Source organism: Strix uralensis, chromosome 15 (assembly GCF_047716275.1).
Source record: "Strix uralensis isolate ZFMK-TIS-50842 chromosome 15, bStrUra1, whole genome shotgun sequence".
NCBI classification, from domain to species: Eukaryota; Metazoa; Chordata; class Aves; order Strigiformes; family Strigidae; genus Strix; species Strix uralensis.
This window is the reverse complement of record NC_133986.1, coordinates 13483259-13506542: the sequence shown is the minus strand read 5'-3', so window position 1 is coordinate 13506542 and position 23284 is coordinate 13483259. Positions and strand designations below refer to the sequence as shown.

Genomic DNA, 23284 nt, shown 5'->3' with positions numbered 1-23284 from the left:
ACATAATTTTCGCACTCCTTTTTTAACTTCCCAGAAGCCTGACACCCAGAGACCGAGGGGCAGCAGAGCTGGGCATGCAGGAATGCTGCTGCTGCTCGACGTTTCTGAGCTCAGAAAGGCAGGAGGAAGAGGGCGCTGCTCTTCTTCACATCGGGTCCTATATCAGTCCAGCAGGAACTGCTAAGAAATAACAGGGAGCCTGTTGTTGCTCCCCGAAAGGCACAGGGCTGGCTCTGAGGGGTAGGAGAGGGCAGGGAGACCCAGGAAACAAAGTCTCGCAGCTGGGTTCTGCAATGAAAAAGATCACAAAGACCACATTTACAATCAAGCGACGTGGTTGGGATGCCCTGGTTCATCCTAGAGTCAATGGAAGACGTTGTGCAATAGAGTCTCTCAGTTCAGAGTCGCTTCACAGACCCAGCTCAGGGCACCTGGACACAGTAGAGCTTGACAACAAATTGTAAAAAGCCGGAGCTTAGACGGCACCTAAGGGGCATGCTGGGCTGAACAGCAACCTCCCCACAAGGCTGCTGCATAATTTTGCTGAGTCTACTCCTGTTGACTTCTTGAAATAGTTACAGCCGTCCCTGACAAAGGGGTTGTGGACTCCCCACATCAAGGAAACTGCGAGATGCTTTCAGTGTCATTAGCCATTGGACTAATGACACTTAAAAGCAGAGTATCTAAGACACCCGTGCACCGAATTTGCTCCAACAGAGATATGCCATTGTTTTCACCCCCACATATTTTCCTTGCCTCCTCAGCAATTTTCTCACTTTCTTCAGCCTAAGGGACAAAGACTCTGCACAGCACCCATTACAAAGCCCCACTTATGCTAGCAGCTAGCAATCTTTCAGTGTTTTGTGGACACAAAGGAGTCCATTCTTGGTCTAAATACTCCAATATAACAATTCATTTCTATCCACAAACGCACTTAAGTACCTGCTTAAATGCTTTGCTGAATGGGGATTATAAGCAGATGGCTCTCTGGGCAAAGCTCCTCCTTCCTAGCACGGTGAAAAGTCAGTCCTTAGTACACAAAATATCAGTATGGACACAAAAATCACATGGGATATTTGTTAGAGCAACAGTACTGAAGTGAAAACTTTTCATGCTTAATGCATACATTACCCTGGGAAATTTAGGAGATCTGTGTTTGCTTTTAGATCTGTGGGGCTAATTAATCATAAGGCAGCTGGCCAAATTCTTCCTTGAGTCAGCACCTTGAACATTAGCAGGGGTACGTGATGCCCACAATGACATCCATGCCTAGCTACAGCCATGGAAGTAGTTTACTAACCTGATCCTAATTTGACAGCAACAAGTTTTAAGTATTTACCCCATCACTTGCTGCGAACGTGGAACAATAGGCTGTCATTTTCTCCCTTGTACTTTCTTTTCAAACTAATAAATTATTCTCAGAAACAACTGGCATCATGGGCAGGTGCCCACAATGGGCCAGGAGAAGACCGTATCACATCATTTTCCACTGGGATCTAAAAAGGTGCCTGTTAGCCAAGATGGCAATGTCCGGGGTTATCTTCCCCATAACCCAGTGTCTTCATCAGCGTGAAATGCACACTGGCTCCAGGGTAAAAGATGTTGCACTGTGAGAGTGTGTGAAGCCACAGACTCAGCACTCTGCCGTCACCACGCAATGACAACGACTGAAGTCATTGCTGAAACTTGAACTGGGGATGAGAGTAAACAAAGAAAGCCCAAGCAGGAACAAGATAAGAAAAATATGGCAGCTTATACAGCAGAAAGGATCTTTTAAATCTCTTAGCTCTGGGTGACAAGTTTAGAGCTGGCACTGAAGCGTCCAGGCACAGTGAAGCACAGATATTTGAAAGCTCCTTGCCACAGGGGGGAACTCTTAGTCCTGAAAGGAGTTATGCAAACCATTTAAAAGCTTGCTTTCTAGCTAGAGAACTTTCCTCTGCCCAAGTATAAATCCACTGCAAAGGTATTTCTCATTCCAGATGCTTTGGAGTGGTACGATTCCTGAATAGCAGTACTCGGGGAGAGGGAGTGGGAATTCCTCAGGCAAACTCTGACATTTACCTCCTGGAGAACACAAATCTCAGAACATAATTTAAAACCAAGCAAAAAAAAGATCACTTTGTTTCTAGAACAGGAGTAGTACAGGTCAGCTCTGAAACAGTATTGCCTTTTGAAAGGTTCCTGTATAGCCTACCCAGTTTACCAGGTGATGGTGACAAAAATAACAGAGTATCTCTAGTGATGAAGTAAGCAAGTTGAACAGAATTGGAATTTCCCAGCTCTTCTGCAAAAGCCCTGAGAACAGGTGCTTACTTCAACTCGTGCCAATGTGGGATTCACCAAGGAACAACATTCTTACTATACTTTTTAAAAGACTGACTGTGAACCTCTTCTGCTTCTACCAGTTAAAGGAGTATTCATAGAGGGTTTTCATTTGACAACTATGTCCACCTTCTGATGGAGCTCAGGGCTAAGACAGCTTTGCACCCCTCTTTCAGAGGAGAGGAAGAGGTCATCGGTTGTTTTGTACAGGTTCTTTATCAAGTTGCTCTGGTTTCTCAACAGACCAATATTCAATGAACTCAGGATTTGAATGCTTTAAGTTAAAAAAAAAAAAAAAAAAAAAAAAAAAAGGAACTTAAAGCATTCAAATCCTGAGTTTGTTGAATCTATCTAAATATCTTTATTTAGGACCTTTAAGAGAAATCAAAATCTGAGCCTAAGATATTTTACAGTATCCATTTAAGATAAAAATATGATTTACATCAACATTAGAGAGGAGGTCACCATAGTCAAACACAGGATCTCTCACCTCTGTGGAGCGCTTATGTTTATTTTATGAAGCCAAGACTCCAACACTCTCAAGTGGTGCAAATGTAAGTGAGCTACCATTGTATCCCCCTCCACACGGCACATGCAAAACTGCAGCAACTCATAACGGGTAAGATTTAGTGAGACATGTTACTGGATACTCAGTGCTAATATTTGCCAATGCACAGAATCGTCAACAGTACTTCAATGTAACTCTCCTAACACAGAGGTTGTGTTTGCCATGTTGTGGTTTGGTTAAATATCTCCACCTTCAAGTCTAGTCAGCTGAAAGATACTTTAGCTCACACTATGTCTAAAAAGGAAGCCAGCTCTCCCAGGAGAGTGGGAGCATGTGCACTGCTGGTAGGAACGATGAAACACACGGTGCTATTGATTACCTGTGCTTTGAGGTGTTTCTGCCCTACCTTGGGTATAATCTACTGCACGATCATCTGTCCAGCCACTGATAGGAGTCAAGCTGTGATCAAGCTGAGCAACCTCTCCTGAAACAATGGAGGAAATCAGTAGCTGATTATACACATAATTTTATTTCTAAAGACAAATGTTCAGAGTCCATTATTGACATCTATAAGAACTGAGTCAGGAGAGGGATGGGGTCAGGCAGAGTGCCAGAATCACTCACTGTTCTCAGAACTAAATAACAGCAACTGAAGTTACCCATTCACAGCCCATTTCCTCCAGCTTCCTTTGAGGTTTATCCTGCCTGGAAATCACCAACTTGCAACCTGCACATTTCCTCGCTAGTAATTTGGAAAAGAAGGGGGAATGGCACTGACCGATGGTCAGAATTCAGTTCAGAAGAGGGTGTCCTCCCACTGCAATCTGAAGAGGTAGCAATATCTGGCCCAACATCATGTGTCTTTCATATTTCCGTTTTGTAAAAAAATAGAATAATGGTCATTTACAAAATAAGGTCATTTACAAAATCACTCACTCTTCTTCAAAAAGATTGATCAGAGGCAGTGGTGGGGACCAAGAGCTGCTAAAAAAAAAGAAAATCTGGATTGTGTATTTTGGCTAAAAGTGCCAATGCCCTCAGAAAAACTGCCTGGAGCTCCTGCTACAGCTACCCAGAGGAATATTTCACTCCTTGGAACACATGCCCTGTAGAGAGTTGCCAGTGGACTGGGAAATACTCCTTCAGATTTCACTAAAGCTGCTGAAGCCAACCCAAGACAGCAAGATGCTTTTCCTCAGTACATTCACACAGCTGTGCAGGGAGACTGAAGCACACCATGAGCCGTGGTGTTAACAAAGCCCCCAAGTTTCAGCAGACTGTTTGTTTCAGGCCTCCTGCTACTGAAGACCTAACTCAAAACCTACTGCTGTTTGTCAGCAGGGCTTTTAACAGCTTTTCTTTCCTCTCTTAGGGCCACATGCTGCCCTCTCGTGGGGAGCCCTGCGGATGGTGCCTTGGCACAGCCCTGAGCCCTGTGGCACAGGCAGCACAACCAGAGCAGGTAACAGGGAGTTGCCATCTGCCAGGTTCCCCCAGGAACAGCAGCTTCATGGAGGCCACCATGACCTACGCCTCGTTATCACAGCTCCCCAAATCCTCAAAAATGTCTTTACTTGAGCCCCTCCCCAAAATACCAGGCAAGAATGGACCCTGAGAGGTGTCGGAAGGAGGGACGAGGCTCTAGCATCTTACATGAAGGTGTGCCAGAGCATGTGCCCGCAGCATCCGTAAACCAGACCATCTTCTGCATCAGATTTTACTTCTCCATTAATGCATGTGAAAACACATCCTGCTGGGACAGAGAGCTACGGGCCTTTGTTATCCACTCCAAGAGCAAATGGTCAAGTTGGACATGTGTCCTGCACAGAGCTGGGACGGGTATTTGTAATGTGCTTATTTCAGCACTACTGTGTTCACCTCACACCACAGGCACTGGCTGAGGGGCTTTCTGGACTAGCCGAGGAAGACAGCAATGCTTGCAGTGTTAAGCGTTCAGTTCCTAGAGCTAAGCTTCCTTCTTCCACTGAATGAAGTTGCTGTTCTCAGCATGGATGAGCCTTTTCAGGGTTTTATTTTTGTAAGTTTGCTGAGAGAATTAGCACCTACGGGAGCTGGGGCGCAATAGTTGTGCTATGTAAGCCAGACAGGCCCCCTGAGCACTTTTCTGACAGCCCTGTTTTTAATAACTGGTACCTCTCAGCTTTTCCACACAGCCCCTCTCACCAGCACTACATCAGTAACAGCAAACTGGGGGCCACCCAAGTTCATGAACAGGGTTGTGTCACAGACAGGCTTGTTTGCTGGACACAGAGATGCTGAATTCCCAGTTTTCTGAAGTGCTTTCTTAATTTCCACATTAAACCCCTGAAAAATCATGATCCCCTCTTTTACTCTAAACTGCTATCCATGGCTGGGTTTTACTCCAGGCAGCACCTCCAGAAGTGAGTTGAGCTGGCATTTTGCCACAGGTCTTCCAACTAGTGACAGGACACATGTAGCTACAGAGCCTGGTCACAAAGAGTGTGTGAGGCAGATGCTAGTGCTAACGCAGTGACAAGCAACTCCTAACCTCTGGCTCTAAATCCAGGGCAAACTCTGTAGCTCCCTGCTGCACCGCATTGACAGCAAATAGTGCACAACTAAAGGAATTTTGGTACCTCCAAATGCAAATGTGAGGTGTGTCTGAAGCCTCATTTGCTCTTTTGCTTAACCCCCAACTCTTTCCTGCTGTTTTTGAGGCATGTAGATGAACACAGAAAACTGCAAATAAGACATATCCAGTCTTGCAGGTCCTCCAGCAGCCCCTGAGGGAGCCCTTCCAGGCCAGCCAGTCCTGCCATGCTCACGCAGGGCACCCTGGGTCACCCCAAGACAACAGCCCGCTGAGAGGGCTGTGGGAAGAAAAGACCCTCATTGTTGCACTGTGGGTGGCTGCCCCCAAAAAGGGCAAGGGGAGGCCTGGGCAGGCACAGAAGGAACCAGAGGCAGTGCCTCCAGCAAGTGCACCCCACCAGGCACCCACACACAGTGCCCGCTGCGCCCACCCTGCCTGGCATCCCACTCCTCCTGGTTTTACATACTGCGTCAGCTTGCTGCTTTTTTAAAACCTTCACTCTTTTTTTTTCTGCTCAAGAACTGTATTTTTGGCATTCTCCTTTCATGACAGTCATTGCACACATGGCTATCTTATTGTCAAATCATGCATAATACATATACAGACACACATACATAGGTGTATTTAACATACCTCTATACTTCTCCATCTCCTGAACTTATTTCCAGATAATTCTCTATCCAACTCGCATCAAGGCTCCTGTCCATGCTTAGTATTTCATTCTATCTCTTCTAGCACAGCAAGCGGGAAAGAAGGCACAAAAACCATTCAGGCTACCACTGCTATATTAGATCCAGGCACAGAAGATGAAGCTTTCTCTAAACCTAGTCAAGAATAACCTTGCGTTGTACATAAATGTTTCATGGATGTTTGTAGTGTTCTTGGTATAACATGAAACTCTTGAACTACTAAACAACAAATTGCATCTCAAGTGACCACTTCAGAATGTTTCAGCTTCCAGCACAACTTTTTCTTTCCTTAAACCTATGAACCCCTTATTTCCTGATGCCCAGAATCATCACAGGTGGGAAATTTCATGGCACATGATTAATACCCAGGTTTGTAAGTCTACATTGCCTACTGAATAAACTTCCCAGTGAAAAAAAGCAGGCTTCAGTTGCATTAGATCAACTTTAGCAGCTAGCCAGTGTGAGGGAGTTTATAGACACGTTCAATAAGGAAAAAGACTTAAAGTCATCTTTTCTGACCTATTTTTTTCATTGTGTACTAAATAGGCTTTACTTCATGGACTTCAAAAAAATTTATTACTCTTCAAAATCTGTTAGATCAGACCCACAGCTGCACTATATATTTAAACAGTGAAAGATTTTTTTTTTTAACACTTAAAGTGGCTTAATAAGGTAGCTTAAGAGAGCAATATGCAGAAAGTCACACATAATTTGCACTGACTTGGAGATAAACTAGAAGAACTTACCTTTGAGAGTGGAATCTGTCCCTTGAACACTCTAACTCCTCCTGTTTTCCCCACAGGTGCTACATTTGCATCACTGCTCATGGGTGTTCTACAGTGACAACAGAATATACATTGCAGAAAGCAGAGCTCCACAACAGAGAGTGAAAATCTGCCTATGAGCAAAACTAAATGGGCAGTAGCAAGATGTGTTGTAGGACAGGCTGGTTCCAGGAGCACCTAGAAACAAACCTACTTGTACCAGCCCTGAATTTGGCTCAAGTTCTTTAAGAAGTACTCATTTGTCTCCTCCAGCAGCAGCCTTGCCCAAACACAGTTTGAATGGAGCAAAAAGGAAGATAGGAAGTATACGTACATTTTAGTTGTGACAGGTTTTACATTCAGCATCTACTGCATTTACAGGATGTCATCTATATGCATGATAGAAAAAGCATTTGCATTTAAATTTAATTCAGAAATATTTGTGGGCCACTATCCTTGCATTCTGTTCCCAAGGATTATTGTAATACCATTCCTTCCTGCTTACCCACATCAGACCTCTTCTGATTCCTTGGATTTAAATAAGCTTCAAGTCTTGCTCTCTATATTCTGCTATTACTTATTTCTCTTACATAAACACCCAAAGGTCCCAGTCAGAATTTCAGCTCCTGCTCTTCTGGGAGTTCACAAGATAACACATATTGACATTCCCTGTCCTGGAGGGTACCATGTGTCCATCACTGCAATCTAGCAGGTGGCAGTATTCACAATATCAGGAAGAATATTTGAATAACAGAGTTTTCTGCTGTGATCAGTCTGTAGTCATCATACTTTTCCATGACCTCTATATTCCAGTATTTCATTTACTTTACTGTCTTCTACATGTAAACTGATGTCAGCTTTCTACAGCTAACAGCTGAATTATACAGCTGTATCTTCCAAAACTGCACCAAATGAACCTGGATGGCTACATGCAGTTTCATACAAATCAGTCCTTGTCACTGTGATCAAAGGAAGCTAAGGGTCAAACAACTGAATAAATGAAGGAGAAGATATTGGAATTATTTTTATAAAAGTTTGATAAATTGACCAAAACTAATAATATCAGAAACAAATACAGGAAAACAGTATTAAAAATTATTATAGATCAACTAATTTATAATTTCCTATGACTTAATTTCTTAGAATTAAAAAATAATTTAAGTCAGTGGATTTAATGAAAAGCTCTGATGAAACTGTGGTGTAATCTTAAAAATATTCCAGGAACTTGTGTCTTAACAGGGGTTTTCACCTTGTTGTTTTGTTTTGTTGGGGTTTTTTCCATTATTTTTAAGTTTAAACAAGGGGGTTTAAGGTTTATTTTTTTAGCAAAAAATCAGATTAATCTACAAAGTAATAAAATACTTTGGAGTACTTTAAGTAGTTTAAGTAGTTTATTCTGTCTTCATACAGCTGGTTAGAACAGGCCAACTGACTCCAGCTTGTCATACAGGAGACGTTTTTAGCATAATTATTAGAATTAATACCAGGATAATTCTGGTATTATAGTAGCCAGAAATATGTGCATGACTAAATATATGAGGAATTGTATCTTTATGGGTATAGATGCAGGCAAATAATATATTACATGAAACAGAACGCTATGGTAAGCAGATGTTCACAGGGTAAAGTCCATCTGATGTGCAGTAACTTGCTACACAACCATTAATTTTGTCACAAAACTATTATTTAGCACAGCAAAGACAACTAAAAATATTACCCAAGGTTTTCATGCAACTAAAAGTTCACTGGTTTATTTCTCTTATTAAGAGGAACAGTCTGAAACATTTTACATTAATTTACAGTCATGAAAAAGATCCTTATGCTTATCTCACATAGGTGACATTGTCATCCAGTTAACGCTAGTTATTATTTCAAAAGTTAAATCCTGTTTTATAAGGTTAAACATTTTTGAATCATTTGTTGCCAAAATATAACATCAGTCTACAACCACACAGAAAGTAGAAATTAAAATTTCTACAGAGCCACTACCATCACTATGAAGATACAATGCCAAGTGTTACAACATTCTGCAACAATTATCAATTCTTTCAATATTTAAGATGGCAAAAATTCCCTCTTCACTTTTTACTGCACACACAGGATCTACAGTAAAAGGGGAAATTTTGATTCATAATGTTAGATCAAGGGTAACAGAAGTGCTTCCGAGTCATCTACTTTTTAGGCAGAAAATGAACAGGGCTGTGGAGCAAAAAGGATTCTTCTTCAAGAAAAAGCAGGTTTTTCCCCTCAGCCTTGGACTGTACACCACACTGATACACTCCTTCCGTAGACAACAATGAAGATGGCCTGAGCACACAGGGGCAACAGAGAAGCATAGTTGAGAGCCACTGTACAGACCAAAGGCGAGATGCTGGTCCCAGAGCTGCTGTGCAGAGCTAGAACAGTGTGCCAAGAGGAGGTGCAGTGCAATGAACCCAGAGCTCAAGTCAGTAACTCACACACAGAGCAAAAAAGACCAATTTCACCAATTAAAATATTTGGATGTTTCACAACTTTTGTTTTCCTGAACCCTTGTTGAAACCAATCGCTCTGATTTGTGTGTCACTTAGCAATACAAAACAGAAACGTTCAGATCTGTAGCCTTCTTGGGAGGGAACAGAGCAAGAACTGGCTTGCCTCCCTTGGCAGAGAGCACACAGACCACAGCAAAGCCACTCTGCTGGGCTTGGCCCAGAAGCTGGCACACCACGGTCCTCTCCTCCCAGTGCTCCACCAGCAGGCCTGTAACTCACCCGTGCGCTCAGAGCAGAACAGCAGCATCTCACCCATTTCAAAATGCTCCGTTGCCACATAGATGGTTGGTGGCTCATTGTGACTCACTGACACACTGCATCTGGCATGGGAAGCCATGAACAGTAGGGAGGCAGGGGCTGTACAGCCAGAGGGAAACCATCTTGAAATACCTTCTCGGGATCTCACCACAACAGTACACTTCACCACAGATGTAGCAAGCCTTTCTCACCACCCTTCCTCTTGTTTTGGCATCCCTTAGCCATTTCTCTCACTGATCACACTGCCTCATACCTTCTTCCAGATAACCCCTGTCCTCCCTCCCCACGAAGGCAGCAGGGACCCCGTTCAGGATGAAGCACACCAGCCAGGAGCACACAAGGACTTGGGTTCCCTCCCCTCTGTTCTGCTAATTCCCCCCCTGCCTCCCTCCTCCCCTCCAGGCCTGTTTGCTCCCCTTGCTGCAGGCCTGGCAGCCCCGTTCCTGGCATGGGCACTCACCACCCTGCCACAGAAACCCACAAGCAGCTCTTCAGCTGGAGCAGGAGCCCCAGTGCAGCCAGCTAGGACACAGTTCTCCCCCTTGGCTGCAACACAAGCCATTTCCCTCCTCCACCCAGACCATGGCAATTCTTTTAGGGCAGTAGAAAGAGGAACACAGCGTCTCATCACCCCACCCTGAGAGGCTCTGCTCCCCAGCCGTGGCCTAGGGCCACTGCTCCCTCCCATCACACCATGACCAAGATGTGTCCTCACCACATGACAGGCTGCACCGCCTCACAGGCCACAGAACAGGGCTGCCACGGCACGACAGTTCAGCAAGGCTGCATTTGGCAGTATTCATTTGCTCCTAGCCGTGTAGGGAAGAGATTCAGACCCTGGCTCTTGATGAGGGTTTCATCTATCACACTGTGGACGTAGTATTATTCACATACAACAGTTACATACCACATACCAATGCAATGAAACCCAGGGAGATCTGACTCCACACCCTAGGAAAGGGAGCATTTGTCCTGGCTGCACTGCAAAATTTCAGTACCTTTCCTCAGGGGCACACAGAAAAAGCTTGGCACCCACTGCACCACTCAGCACTGCCAGTGACTGAAAGATAGAGCCCATAAATCCACCTCCAAATGAGCGGGACTGCAGCCACCTCCCTACAAGGCAGAAGGCCCAGAAGGTACATTACACTGACGAAATGGTTTGCACGGCCAGAGGACAGTGATGTAATGTAAGTGTGGACAGAAAAGCACTGAGACAACATTCTGATCAACATAATTCTCCCCACAGGCCCTTTCAGACTAGCCTTCTCCCACATCAGAAACACAACCTGAGGAAAAGGACACAGAGGCTGGGAATCTTGAACAGCATTTGCCATAGACAACTCTTGTGGCCACAGTCTGGTTAAAGAATATTTTTGTACATCTACTTCTCTCCAGCAAGACGGGAAAAGCACCCTTTCTCTGCTCAACAAAGTCATTGCAAGGTGCTCAGACAAGGTAAGGAATATAAGGATTGAGGCTCATATAAGAACCTTATAGAGGTTTAAACGGTGATGTACAAGTGTATAATCTATACAAAGCCTGCATTTAAAATGGGGCTTGTGTGTTCAACTGCAGGTGCTCAGAGGACAGAATTTTATACTACCTGGAAGAACCAATGTCTCATGCTGTCCCAGGCCTATTCACAGGGAAAGCACCAGGATTTAGCAAAGGATCTGTTCTGTTGTAACATGTGCAGCCAGCGCAAAGTGGAAGTGTCCAGAGGATCGGGGTCTGTTTTCCATTACTGTGGTGCCCTGGTTTTATTCTGGTATCACTCCATTTAAACCAATACGTCATTAGCATGAACACAGTGTGATCCAGACCCAGAGCATTCAAGCTAATAGTCAACCCTTTGCTTATTCCTCCATATGCTTCATACAACGTATAGTTCAGAGAAAAATTACACCTTGTGCGATTCTTAGACCCACTGGCTTGGACTAAAACTATTACAATCTTGGCTCTGAATTTCCTGCATAGCAAAAGTTAAGAGAGACACCACTCTTATTCTCACTTTCAGTGAGATCAAACATGAACGCAGCTTTGTTGAGGTAACATGCATTAATGGCAGACCAGAGTTCATCCCAAACCACACTACTTAGCCTGTCTGTCTTCATTAGCGTTTAGAGTTACTGATGAAGCAACAGGGCAGATGTCTACAAACTTCTGCTTGGCACCATTCAGTTACAGAAATTATGGGCAGTCTCCAATTCAAAGACCCATGAAGTATGGGTACCCAAATGGTATTATCTGGAAAGGAATCAAAATTCTGTTCATCAAAATATTTGTATTAGCTGAGAAAGCCAAACTCTGCCAAGAATGGAGCTGGCAATCTTCCCTGGAGCTTCTCTGCCAGTGTGTAAAACACAGAAAGCAGCCCCACCTACCACAACCCCTCTGTGCATGCCCAGGGCTGGTTAGTTTTTTTAAGTACAGTGCCAACTATTTGTAAGGCCTCAAAAATCTGGAAACTTTAGAGCGCAGCAGCCGAATGAAGGATCTTGGGAACATCTCTCTTGACTCTTGGGCTGTGTACTTGAAGTAGTTCTGCGGATGTGCCAACACGTCAAACAATGCTTTTATCAGTTTCTTGTCCTAGAAAACAGAAAGCAGATTTTATAGTAATTCCACAGAGGAGCTAGGGTCAGTATTACCACAGCTTAATGACTGATTAACTCCTAAAAGATTACGGGCATTTTACTTCTCAAGTTCTAATGTTTCAGGGGCTCAGAAACTAGTGAAGCAAGGCTGACATTCAGACCCCAGGGAAGCCACTAGAGTTTCACATTTATCATTAGCAGCACCAGGATTTCCACCCTCCTCATACTTCCAAGAGAGCAAATGGAAAAACAAAACAAAACACAAACCAAACACACACTGGATCTGGTATCCAGAAAAAGAAAGGTTTACTTGGGATAACATCCACTCAACTTGCCCATGCAACTGTCCCCTAACCAAGGTCAGAGAAGTGAAATGCACAAAAGAGATATTTTTCACCCAGGGAGGAAAAGCCCTTGCTAATCTACAGGCTACAAGTAGCAGCACCAAGTGCTTCTCCAAATTAAATCCCATGTCCCTCAGTTTGCTTCACTGATTCCTTCCAGCACAGCCTACATGAGGCTCGAGGGGCTATCTTCACCATAGATTTCTCTAGTAAGTCTGATCCACTTTGAACCCCTCTGGGCAAAGGGTCTCATACCCATTGCTCTACACAATCAAGATGTGCCGATTCACCCCACTTCCCTGAAGTAGCACGTGCCTAGTGCACCAAGGAGCAGATGTGATGCAGAGCAGGAGGCAACCTCACTGGTACAAAAGAGTGTCATTTTCAATCAAAACCAAGATGTTTAGAGGAAGGAATATACCTTAAGTATTTCTTGATGATTTTCAGATGCATAAAGTCTACCATCCCGAACAATGTCTTCTATTAGTTCTTGGTAGTCCTCTATGGAGAATGCACAAGAGAGTAATTTGCAGGTTCACGTCACTTACATACTCAATACCTCCTTGGTTACACATGTAAGCCCTACCCCCAAAAGAACCAGTGGTACTCAGCCCTCATATTAGCAGTCAGAAAATATTCCAAATGCTCTTCTGTAAAGAAACTACAGATACTGTTTACTATGAAAACAGTGTACTCTGCTGAGCTGCTCAGCATCAATCTGTCAAAAGTGAAAGAAATCATAATGCACCTAAGACTGCAGTGCACAGTAGTGTAGTGTAGACCTGTAATCAAGTAGCCTTCTTCAAACCAACTGCACTGCAGAAACTTATCTATAAATACCCACAACCTGTTATTGACTTCTTTCTACAAGAAGGAAAAAAAAAAGGGGGGTAAGAGGAAGTTTTCTTAAAAGGCAAACCCCCTGGGTCAACAAGAACTTGAAATGCTTTAAAAGGAGAGGTGTCCCCTGAAAAATTAATTATTCACTGTTGATGAAACTCTGCAGACCACAGCAAGGATGACTCCTTCACAATTAATCCAGTGTGAACAGAAACGTGTCATTTCATTTTCACATCACTTATGCTGAAGTGCAAAGCCTCAGCTCCAGTTTCACTCCTGGTGACTCTGACAAGGATAGGGTGAAACTCTTGCCCTTTAAGCTTCTTTTCAATATAAATGGTTTGTTATCTGATATTAGATTACAGATCATAGTATCAACACAATAAATCAGAGGCACCTGGGCTCTGCCCAATTCCTAACTGGGGGCCTCTGTTGCCACCTGAAGCAACCCAGAACTAGGAAGGCACAAAAATGCATAAAACCTGTATCTGTCTCTGAACTCTGCATTTGGCAGGTCAGAACCCAGAACCCAGGTCTTTGTTTAGGTCAGTAGAAGACTGGAAATACAGTGGCACTTAAGACTGCAGTGCAATGCAGAATTCCTTAAACTAGCTTTAAATGGAAAGAGCTACTGGGAGTAGTCTCATAGTGACACTGCTGAGAGCGCTGGGTTACCCTGCTGCTTAGCAGGGTCAAGCAGCCCACAAGGAGTTCTGCACTGCTGCAGCTGCACTAGTCCACATCGGCTCAGCTGCTCACATCCGCTTACCGTCATATGTTACATAAGGAACTTGGAATCCTTTGGCGCTGTTCCCTTCATTCGACTTGAACTGGATCCACAGCTTCTTAGACCTAGAAGTGAAAGCTATAGGGCGTTCGTAGGTTTGACAGGTTTCATACGTGGTCACTGAGTTGGAAGAAGCTTTCAAAGAAAACACACAATAGGCAGTTATCTGACAATGCTTCATACTAACAAACAATTTAGAAAATAGGCTTAACTACCACGGCAAGATGTTAAGAGAACTCCTCAAAATGTGGCAGGCCATCAGTTGATGGCAGCCATCAGTGAGTGATTTCTTGGCCAAGGAATATTTTCCCTTTTCCTAAAAAACAGTCTACTGTTTGAAGGATGTACCTATACTAGAAACTGAAGCTGTTTATTCACCCATCAGGCACCTGTAGGGAATAGCAAGCATCTCCTCCTTCCTAACCCAGGTTAGACTTGCTTGGCATAATTCATGACTAGTTAGCTTGAACCACCTACTCCTTCTTAACAATATCTCTCTCAGAGTTCACTGACACATCATAGCCTTGCACCCTTGTTTCACCTGAACCTATGGAACAGCATTACCAAATAGGATTTCTCAATTTGTCATTTAAAGAAATTTCTGCTCTTAAGTAGAGGCCAGCCAGACTACATTTAGTTTATGTAAACAGCAATGCATGACAGAAACCTGTGTTGCACACCGAGATAGATACCATACGCCTCAGTAGATATTTCAGACTTACAGCTTTTTCGCATCACCAGGTAGTCTCCACACTCATCTTCTATTGGTAGAAATATTTCTGGAACCACAATCAGAATACGGCGCTTTGGTGGTGGGTTAATATTCCAAGTGCACTCAGTGTTTGCAGGATAGTCCCCAGGATAGTTTGGGGATTCAATATATCCAGTGTAATCTCCCAGTTCACCTCCACACTGCCTATCTGAAAAAGCAATAGAGTATGCAAGACTAGGCAAAGTCAGGTCATCCTACAGCTCGTTCTACGGTCAGAAACAGGACATGGGCGACAGACACATAAACTTCTCTTTTGCATCTGATGCGGGTACTGTTCTCTTTGCCAGCTTCACTTCACACTGCTGCCTGCTTCCGCCTTTGTGTATTAATCAACGTTGAGACATGAAAATACAGACTAGTCCCTGCTAACACAGCAGGTGCTATTGACCAAGCCACAGCCAAGCAGCAAGGCAGCTGTAAGAGGACAGAGAAATGGTAAAGCGAGGATGTTCCACTTGCTTGTACCAGACAGAACGTTTGTATAGAAGTATCAGCAGAAGTCTAACTGGTGTCTGAGGTGCTTCTGCTCAGGCACCATGCCTGCAGCAGCACAAAACAGGAAGTATAGCAGGCCCTTTCTCTGCACAGATAGCACTGCTGGCAGTAAGAGGTGATGAACCCCAGTGCAGGATACTCTGCCTGTGCTCCCCAACTCTGTGTGGCCACAAGGGTCCAGGCACTACAGCACTGTAACCGTGATGGCCAGGCGCGACATGCCCAGGGAACGGATTCTTTAAGTGAGAGACATGCAGTTCTCAGAAACATATTTCTATGTATGTATGTGTATATAAGTGTCTCCAGAGGTGGTTCCAAGGAGACACCTCTCTGCCCTCTGTTTTCCCCTCTTTAACTTATCCTCAGCTTCCCACACTACAGCTACCATACTCTAGAACAGTAATTGCCTCTTTCAAAGGTTGTTATTAAGAAAAAATGGTTACCGGGGCTAATAAGTTTTGTGAGCCAACTTCCATTCCTTTTGATAGAAGGGAAAGAAATCAGTGCACCAAGAACACAAACTCTGTCTGCCGTATCATGGGAGAAAAGATTTAATAGCAAGACCCAGAGTGACCCAGCACCAACTGGCAAGACACAATCACTTACCTTAACAAGAATGATGGAACCAGTCTGCAGAAGTGGTCTCTCATGGACCTCAGTAAGCCATGTGGAATGAGAAGCAGGCAGGCAACAAAAGAGGAACACCACCACTGCCTTCTCTCCAAGCTCCCTGGAGCAAAGCTAAATTTTGCCCTTAGAGCCACTCTGAATATTAATGGCCCAGTCTTTTTATTTGTAAGAGATCACCAAAACCATTTTTCTAGACTTACTTTTGCACTGTGTTATATTTGTTGACCCATCAAAATCAGTAGTGGTGTTTCCAGGGCATGAAATGCAGTAATTTTGTCCAAACTCAGGCTGGTATGTCCCAACTGTGCAGCGAATACACCGATGAGTTGTGGTATTATAAAAATGGCCAGGTGAGCACTGAACTGGAGAGCAATTACATATGCAGCATGATTAAAAAGGTGACAGTAGCACATTAGAATGTGATTTAATGCATTTTTATAGGACCTAGTATAATTTCAATAACTGCAATGCCATATTCCTGAACCATGAGGTTAATAAAGCAGAGGTAATTGAACAGATTTTAGTTTATTGGTCACTTGTGCAAGTTCAGAAGTCCCAAACACAACACTATAGAGCAGTTCTGTGTGGAAGCAGTAATAAAAGATACGGGGGTGTGAGTATAACCACCATGATTTTGTAAGCAGGATGCCAAGTAGAACAGTGTGTTACCGAATGGTCTAGCCACTGACATTTGACTTGAAAGATGAACCGTATGTGGAAATACTAACTAAATCTTTCTTTCTTGCCAGCTAATGCCAAGCAGCATGCGCACTGCTGCCGCATCCTAGTATACCCCTGCAATCAGCTCACCACAAGCAGAGGTGACTTTGGCCCTCTACAAGTGGCACATTGCACCAGTATTAGTGACTAAGCTGGTATATTGATGCCTTCTGTCATAATCACACACTGTCTTGCAACAACTGGCCATGACTCAGGGTACAGCCACCTCCACCAGATCTGTGGCACACAAATCATCATGTAAGCTAGACACATAAACATTAGCCCTCACAGGGCTTGCTGAGAGCACCTCCTGCGTCACCAAAGTGAGACCCCATTCTGACATACAAGGTCTTTCATAAACATAGCAGATTTTATGGAAGTTTTAGACATGAGATAGACAGACAGGGGAACAAAATCCTTTCTGGCAGACTTGTAACTTTTCTTCTAGCTCCCTGCATGCAGACAGGAACATTCCCTTCTCTCATTGCAATCTGAGAATACAGGACCCCAAACACCTTTGCTTACATCTCTGTTATGCTTCTTTTCATTTGGTTTTGCTTAGCTATTCTGCATCTGTGTCCATCATCATCTGTACTGAAACCTGGCAGAAAGCAGTCAAGAGCATCAGTCATATACTATCTTTGCTCTTAACTCCATCATCACCTTGCTTCTTTATCCTTGCCCTTTTTCTTTGTGGGACTAAAAAAAAATTAAAATAAAATATTTTCCTACTCCTTTTACCTCCTTTGGCAAATTCACCTCTCTCAGCTCAACATCAAAATAGTTTACTACTTTGCCTTTCAAATGTAGTCTTCTGTGCTGCACAGTCCATTTTTTCTATTCTTTTTAAGCTCTGCTTACTCCCAAATAACTCTAGTCTTGCTGAGCTTTGTAAACTAGCTCAGCCTGGAGTCCTTCCTTACATGCTCCACCCCTCAATCCAAATGCTTCAGATACAAGTTCCAAATAGTTCTTGCATCTGTGATTCCATGTCTCATGTGGCCTCTTCCACACGCAAATCCCCAAGCTCTTCATTCCAGTTAACACAAAAAATTCCTTTAATCTCCACTCTAATTTGAAAACTGAACCTCATTTATAGACCTGGTTTTGTTTATGTTAAATAAAACTGAAATCAGTTCCTCTTATCTTGATCCAAGGTTTTTAATGTGGTGTTTTTGCACTTTAACTTTGCACAATTAAGTACAAAACAACAGCATTTGTGGATTCAGTGATTCTTCACTGAAGTCTATTAGCTATTACATTATTACCAGTAATATTAATTCTTCAACCATACTGCAAAATTCTTCTATTATGTTGCAATTCTCAATAGTAAACATATCTTAACTGACAGTAGAGAGATCTCTTAATCCAAACCACTAACAAATGTTTGCAACAGGACCTTATTTCTAACTCTTATTTCTACTCTATGGCAGTAGATCTTCTCTTAATGCTTTTTCTTCAGGTGATTTTGATAAAAGTGATGTTCTTTTGCCCATGCTTTAAGACACTGATTGACATTTCATGTCTCCATGGACACATATTTTTATCAGCATTTTCAAAGACAACTTCATAGCTGTCTTTCAGCTTTTTACATTTTAGATAACTAAGCTGCTGACGAAATTCCTTCATTTTTAAAGATATGATCCCCACCTGATTTTCACTCCTGTGAGGAAAACCTTGGCAGCTCCACTGTGATCAAATTTAGAGGGCTGTCTGAGGTACTGCAGGGCTAAGCTGAATGCTAGCTTTTTATGTATACCCCAAGGCATCCAAGCCAGTTTCTCATTATAAACATGAAGAAACTATTTTCTTACTTATCCTCCAGGACTGCAGTCCCCTCCTTCACATTTTCACGTTGCTGCTGTGCTCAAACCCAAAATGTCAATAAGGCATACTGGTCTTGATTTTTCTCTTGAGACTTTTTTTTCCTCCCTGCTGTTCCTTTATATGACTTCACAGATCAACGACTTCACTGACCAACTTCGATGTATCTCCCAACCCCTTCTCAAGTCTTGAAAAAAAATCAGTTATAAAAAGAATTGAGGCTTTATTGAGTTTCCTTGCAACCAGGGCAGGCCAGCAAACTACGAGACCCCTGGAAGGAGAGATCCTTGAAAGGAAAATGACTCTTCTTTGAATGCCCCATTTGTAGCAGCAGCACTTACTTTTGCCTTGAAGCAATGCAGTTCATCAAATAAATCTCAACCTTACCTTTGGTCTCACAGTCCTGAAACAAGGATGCACTGCTATGTCTCGTTGTTAGACCTCCTCCGCAGGGAAAGCAGGATACTCTCCCAGCTTCAGGCTGGTATGTTCCAAGGGGACACGGCAGACAGGGTTTGAAGCCGTCAGGAGAATATTCACCTGGTGAGCACTGATCTGGAAGAGGAAGATCACACTTGCTTCAACCTGGACATTATAGGTGAAGGTATGTTAGTGAGCCTGCACAGGACCTGAAACCCCACGATGAAACTGCTCTCCTCCTTACTTGGGCGGTGGGAGCTAGGGTTTCGGAACTGAATGCTAGCAACAGGTAGAACATCTAACGCACCCTGTAAAACTGAAACAGACACCGATAACCTCTGCTGCTAGTGAGCTCTTCTGTGAGCTGGAATGGATTTCACACTTTGTTGCAAGGCTACACTGGACACTAGGCCTGTCCAGTACTCTTCGTCTATCTGTACAGTGCAGTTATGTTTGATTATATCTTCTTTCTAGCTAAAGAACTCTTGGACTCCTCCCAAATGAAATAATTTAGTATTGAACCCAAGATGCCAAAAATGTACTTCCAGATTTCTATAAGTGTCTTAATATTATTGAATATTCATACTTCATAACCATTGGTGTTACTGAATTGTGTGAAAACTTCAAGCACAACAAGTAATCGTGCGAATTCACTAAACATCACGTGTGCCTCAAAGACTTTTAAAGCAGAAATATTCTTGCCATTCCTCTGATACTGGATCTTGGATAATGGTTAGCTGTGCACTGGATTCCTGTGTTCTGTATGGTGCGTAGATAGCACTAACTCAGTCCGACTGATCGTACCTAAACACACAATCTCAATATCATCTAACAAGCCCAGCAATATTTCTGGGTGTCTTTGAGAAATTCTGGTTTTCAAGCTTTTCACAAAAGAACTGGCTTCAGTGCCAGTATTTAATAATTACCCTGCTCTGGAAAAGCACAAAACACTGTTGCAGTTGTTCAGCTGTGCTGAAAAATTCTGTCCTTTTAAAGATCTGTTACGATAATAAACTGTTAGTTTTAGTTTATAGCTCCAATAAATCACTCAGTGAATAGCCGTTTTTGTTAGGAAGTTAAATTGGCCTTGGCTTCATTTCAGGATATATGACTAACAACAAGCAGGGCATTAACTACCGGTCATGATCAATGATGAAGAGTTTTGTTTATGGCTGATACACTGAGTGGAATAGTGAGTGTTCCTCCTTAGCTTAAAAATAAAATACAGCAGCTTAAGTAATGCTCTGTAGCTTATCAATGAAAGCTAGTGAAGAAGTCTTAGCTCTTGGTTCTAACTTTTTCCATCACACACCTCTTCTGCATAAGGACACACATTCATTTGCTTCCACACTTCTCAAGCCTTTCTTCATTTTATAAACATTCCTACAGAACACTCATCTCTGTACTCTTTGTGCAACTCAACAAACATGAATGAATTAAGGCTTTCATTGCAGCACTCCTAATAAGGTAAGGAAAGAGCACTATTTACAATTCTGTGACAAGGAAAGACAATCCAGATTAGTAAAGGTGATTTTGAGAAGTGGCTATGGGTAACCCAGAAGCAACGGAAAGACCAGTGCGAATATCCTTCCTTCAAAAAACTCTATGACTCTGTAAGAAATCAGTGCTCTGAGTGGCCTCACTAGAGACTATCTGCTCTCTGCTATCTCCCCTTAACTTGTCTTTTTCCCTTTATTTTAATCACATGTCAAGTTTGGGGTGGTTTGGGTTTTTTGCATTGGGCGCAGGGGGTGTGTCTTTGTTTTGGTTTTGTTTTGAACGGAATGCTACTTTAAATTGACACATGTGAAAACCATACAAATTCAACCTTCAAACTGTACTTCAGGTTTCCTGAACTTGCTCAGAGTCCAGCATAACAGTAGATCAGCTAACAGAGCTCAAAGGAAACCTGTCCCAGGCAGAAACCAAACCCAACACTTATGCTGAAATGTTACATTTGAGAACTTATCCCATCAGATTTCTCTTGACAACTTTATCATCTGCACCTTACTTGCCTTAGAAACGTGTGTTGTAAAATTGTAGAGCTCCCTGTGGAATAAAACTGAGTTGATCTAAATCTTCCAGGATTATTTAGCAAAGTGCCTAATTTTTGAAGATTTACATTGAGGAAGTAGACTTAAAAAGATCTCCTCAGACATCACTGAGATCCTCAACATAGGGCATTCTTAGATGCACTGAATAACTGAATTCTAAAAGCAAGAGAAAGATGGAGCAGAAGCATCAGATGGTCTGTTTCTGTGCCCTACCTCCACACTGAGACACACTGTGAGCTACGTTTTGGTTTCCAGGATTCCAAGGACTGGGGCAAGAGTCACAAGTTATTTGTCCTTCCCCATCCCGTTAAGTTTTATTAGTGCATAAAACACAACTTTCTCATTTCCCATTATAGCACATTCTGACACTCCAGCTAACTAGCAACAAGAAAGAAAATATCAGGTCACTAACATTTTGTGTCTGTGGATTCAAAGCCAATCTAGGTGGTCAGCAGCTAGACTACTAAAGTGCCAGGTGATACAAAGACTATGTTTACACAAGTATTAGAGCTGATCAACTGTCAGGACTTTTGCAATTTGGCAGTTTCGGTGTACTGAAAGAAGGCTGACATTTTAATTCAACCTTGCGCAGTGTTAATCTGAGGTCCATTAAGCTGCACTGGATCTACACTTCACCTGCTTCAGGCCCCATTTCTCTGCTGTCTTCTGCTCACACTGGCTGCCCCAGGGATGCACTGTGGCGGGTCAGCAGGATGGTAGGCTATGCCTGTGACAGTGCCTGCAGAGGAACACAGAGCTGAGAGCAAAAGGCAGGAACTGTGTAAAATCAACCTGGGCCAACCCAAAACTTTGGCCAGTCAAAGCTGGCCAATCAATTTGGCCAATCAATTGATTGAATCAATCAATTCAATTATTTAGTTTTGATTTTCTTGAAAGGTAGCAACAACAGAAAGAAAACTAAAAAAAAAAAAAAAGTCCAACTAGCTACCACCACTCTAATAGGGTGTGCAAAACCAGCTGAATAAAAGCTGTGTACAGTGTGGTGGTTACAGTTGTGAACTAGCTCGGAATGTTGTGAACGTGAAGAGAAAAGCCATATAATGACTACCCAGCTCTTTCAGTTTAAACTACTGCTTAAAATTAAGAATACCTGTTTGGGCAACATCATCTTGCTGGAGACAAACCAGGCTGACAGAGGAGTCCAGCTGGATGAGCAATGGGCTTGTCCTGTGTGCCCATGGATTTGGGTTCACAGGACACCACCACCCTAGTGGGCCACTCTCTGCTCAGAAGTCACTGCACGTTGTTATCAGAGGCCAAGCGGGCGAGGGGAGCACTAGTTGCTTTTACAGCCATAGTCGCTGGTTTATGAAGCAGCACGTGGTATGCCTCCTGGAACTGGAGAGACTAGGCCAAGATGGATAGGCCTATGAGGGTACCCCACACATACTCATATCTGATGCTACTACATGCAATAATGAGCCTTATTCTCAAGGGTGTCAAACACCCATGATCAATCTGAAATCAGTGAGACTTGAAAAAAAGCAAGCAACTCTGGATTAAGTTTATAAAGCATGTAAAATACAGAGACTGGGAAAATTAAGTTTTAAATATTGCATTGCCTAGAAGAATGCATAACCCTCTCTTTCCCCCACTATGACTTCTGAGACGCACCAAACACTTCAAGCCTTAACAGATCCTATGTGCATATGAGAAAAGAGGTTAATACATCCAGATACAGATTTAGCTATTTACAGTCTAATGAATACTCATTATTCAATGCAAATACTAAAATTACTCCAAGTGATGCTTAAGTTTTAATGCCTCAGGCTCTTAAATAGATCAGTTTCTTCACATGACTACATCAAAACAAGATTTCCAAAGTGGTACCAGTGTCCAGACAATTTGATCCACAAACACATTCCCTGTAAACTGTTCCCTGTTCCTCACCGTCTTCCACCTAGAAATGTTCCAAACAGAGGCCATTCATCTAACCCCCCTGGAGCACAGAGCAGGGGTAATGAGGAAAGCCTGTTTAGAAGCTCACAGCACTCACCAGGGCCCAATTTAGCATAACAAACAGACTTGGTGTTAGGTTCAATTACGGTAACATTAATTATAACGACATTATGTCAACACATAAATAATCCCATGGAAATCCATAGGACTGTTCATGAAATTAGG

General features: G+C 42.9%; 1 protein-coding gene across 1 annotated transcript in view; it reads right to left on the bottom strand.

The window, feature by feature from the left end:
• Positions 1 to 11851: 11851 nt before the first annotated feature.
• Positions 11852 to 23284, bottom strand: part of SCUBE2 (signal peptide, CUB domain and EGF like domain containing 2) — a 40092-nt gene continuing 28659 nt past the window's right edge. Inside the window, exons 16-21 of the mRNA XM_074884484.1 lie at positions 19053 to 19220; positions 16322 to 16483; positions 14947 to 15144; positions 14207 to 14359; positions 13019 to 13098; positions 11852 to 12248 (exon numbers count right to left, since the gene is read on the bottom strand). Of these exons, the coding sequence (XP_074740585.1) occupies positions 12096 to 12248; positions 13019 to 13098; positions 14207 to 14359; positions 14947 to 15144; positions 16322 to 16483; positions 19053 to 19220 (914 nt within the window). The 3' untranslated portion in view covers positions 11852 to 12095. The remainder of the gene's footprint in view (positions 12249 to 13018; positions 13099 to 14206; positions 14360 to 14946; positions 15145 to 16321; positions 16484 to 19052; positions 19221 to 23284) is intronic.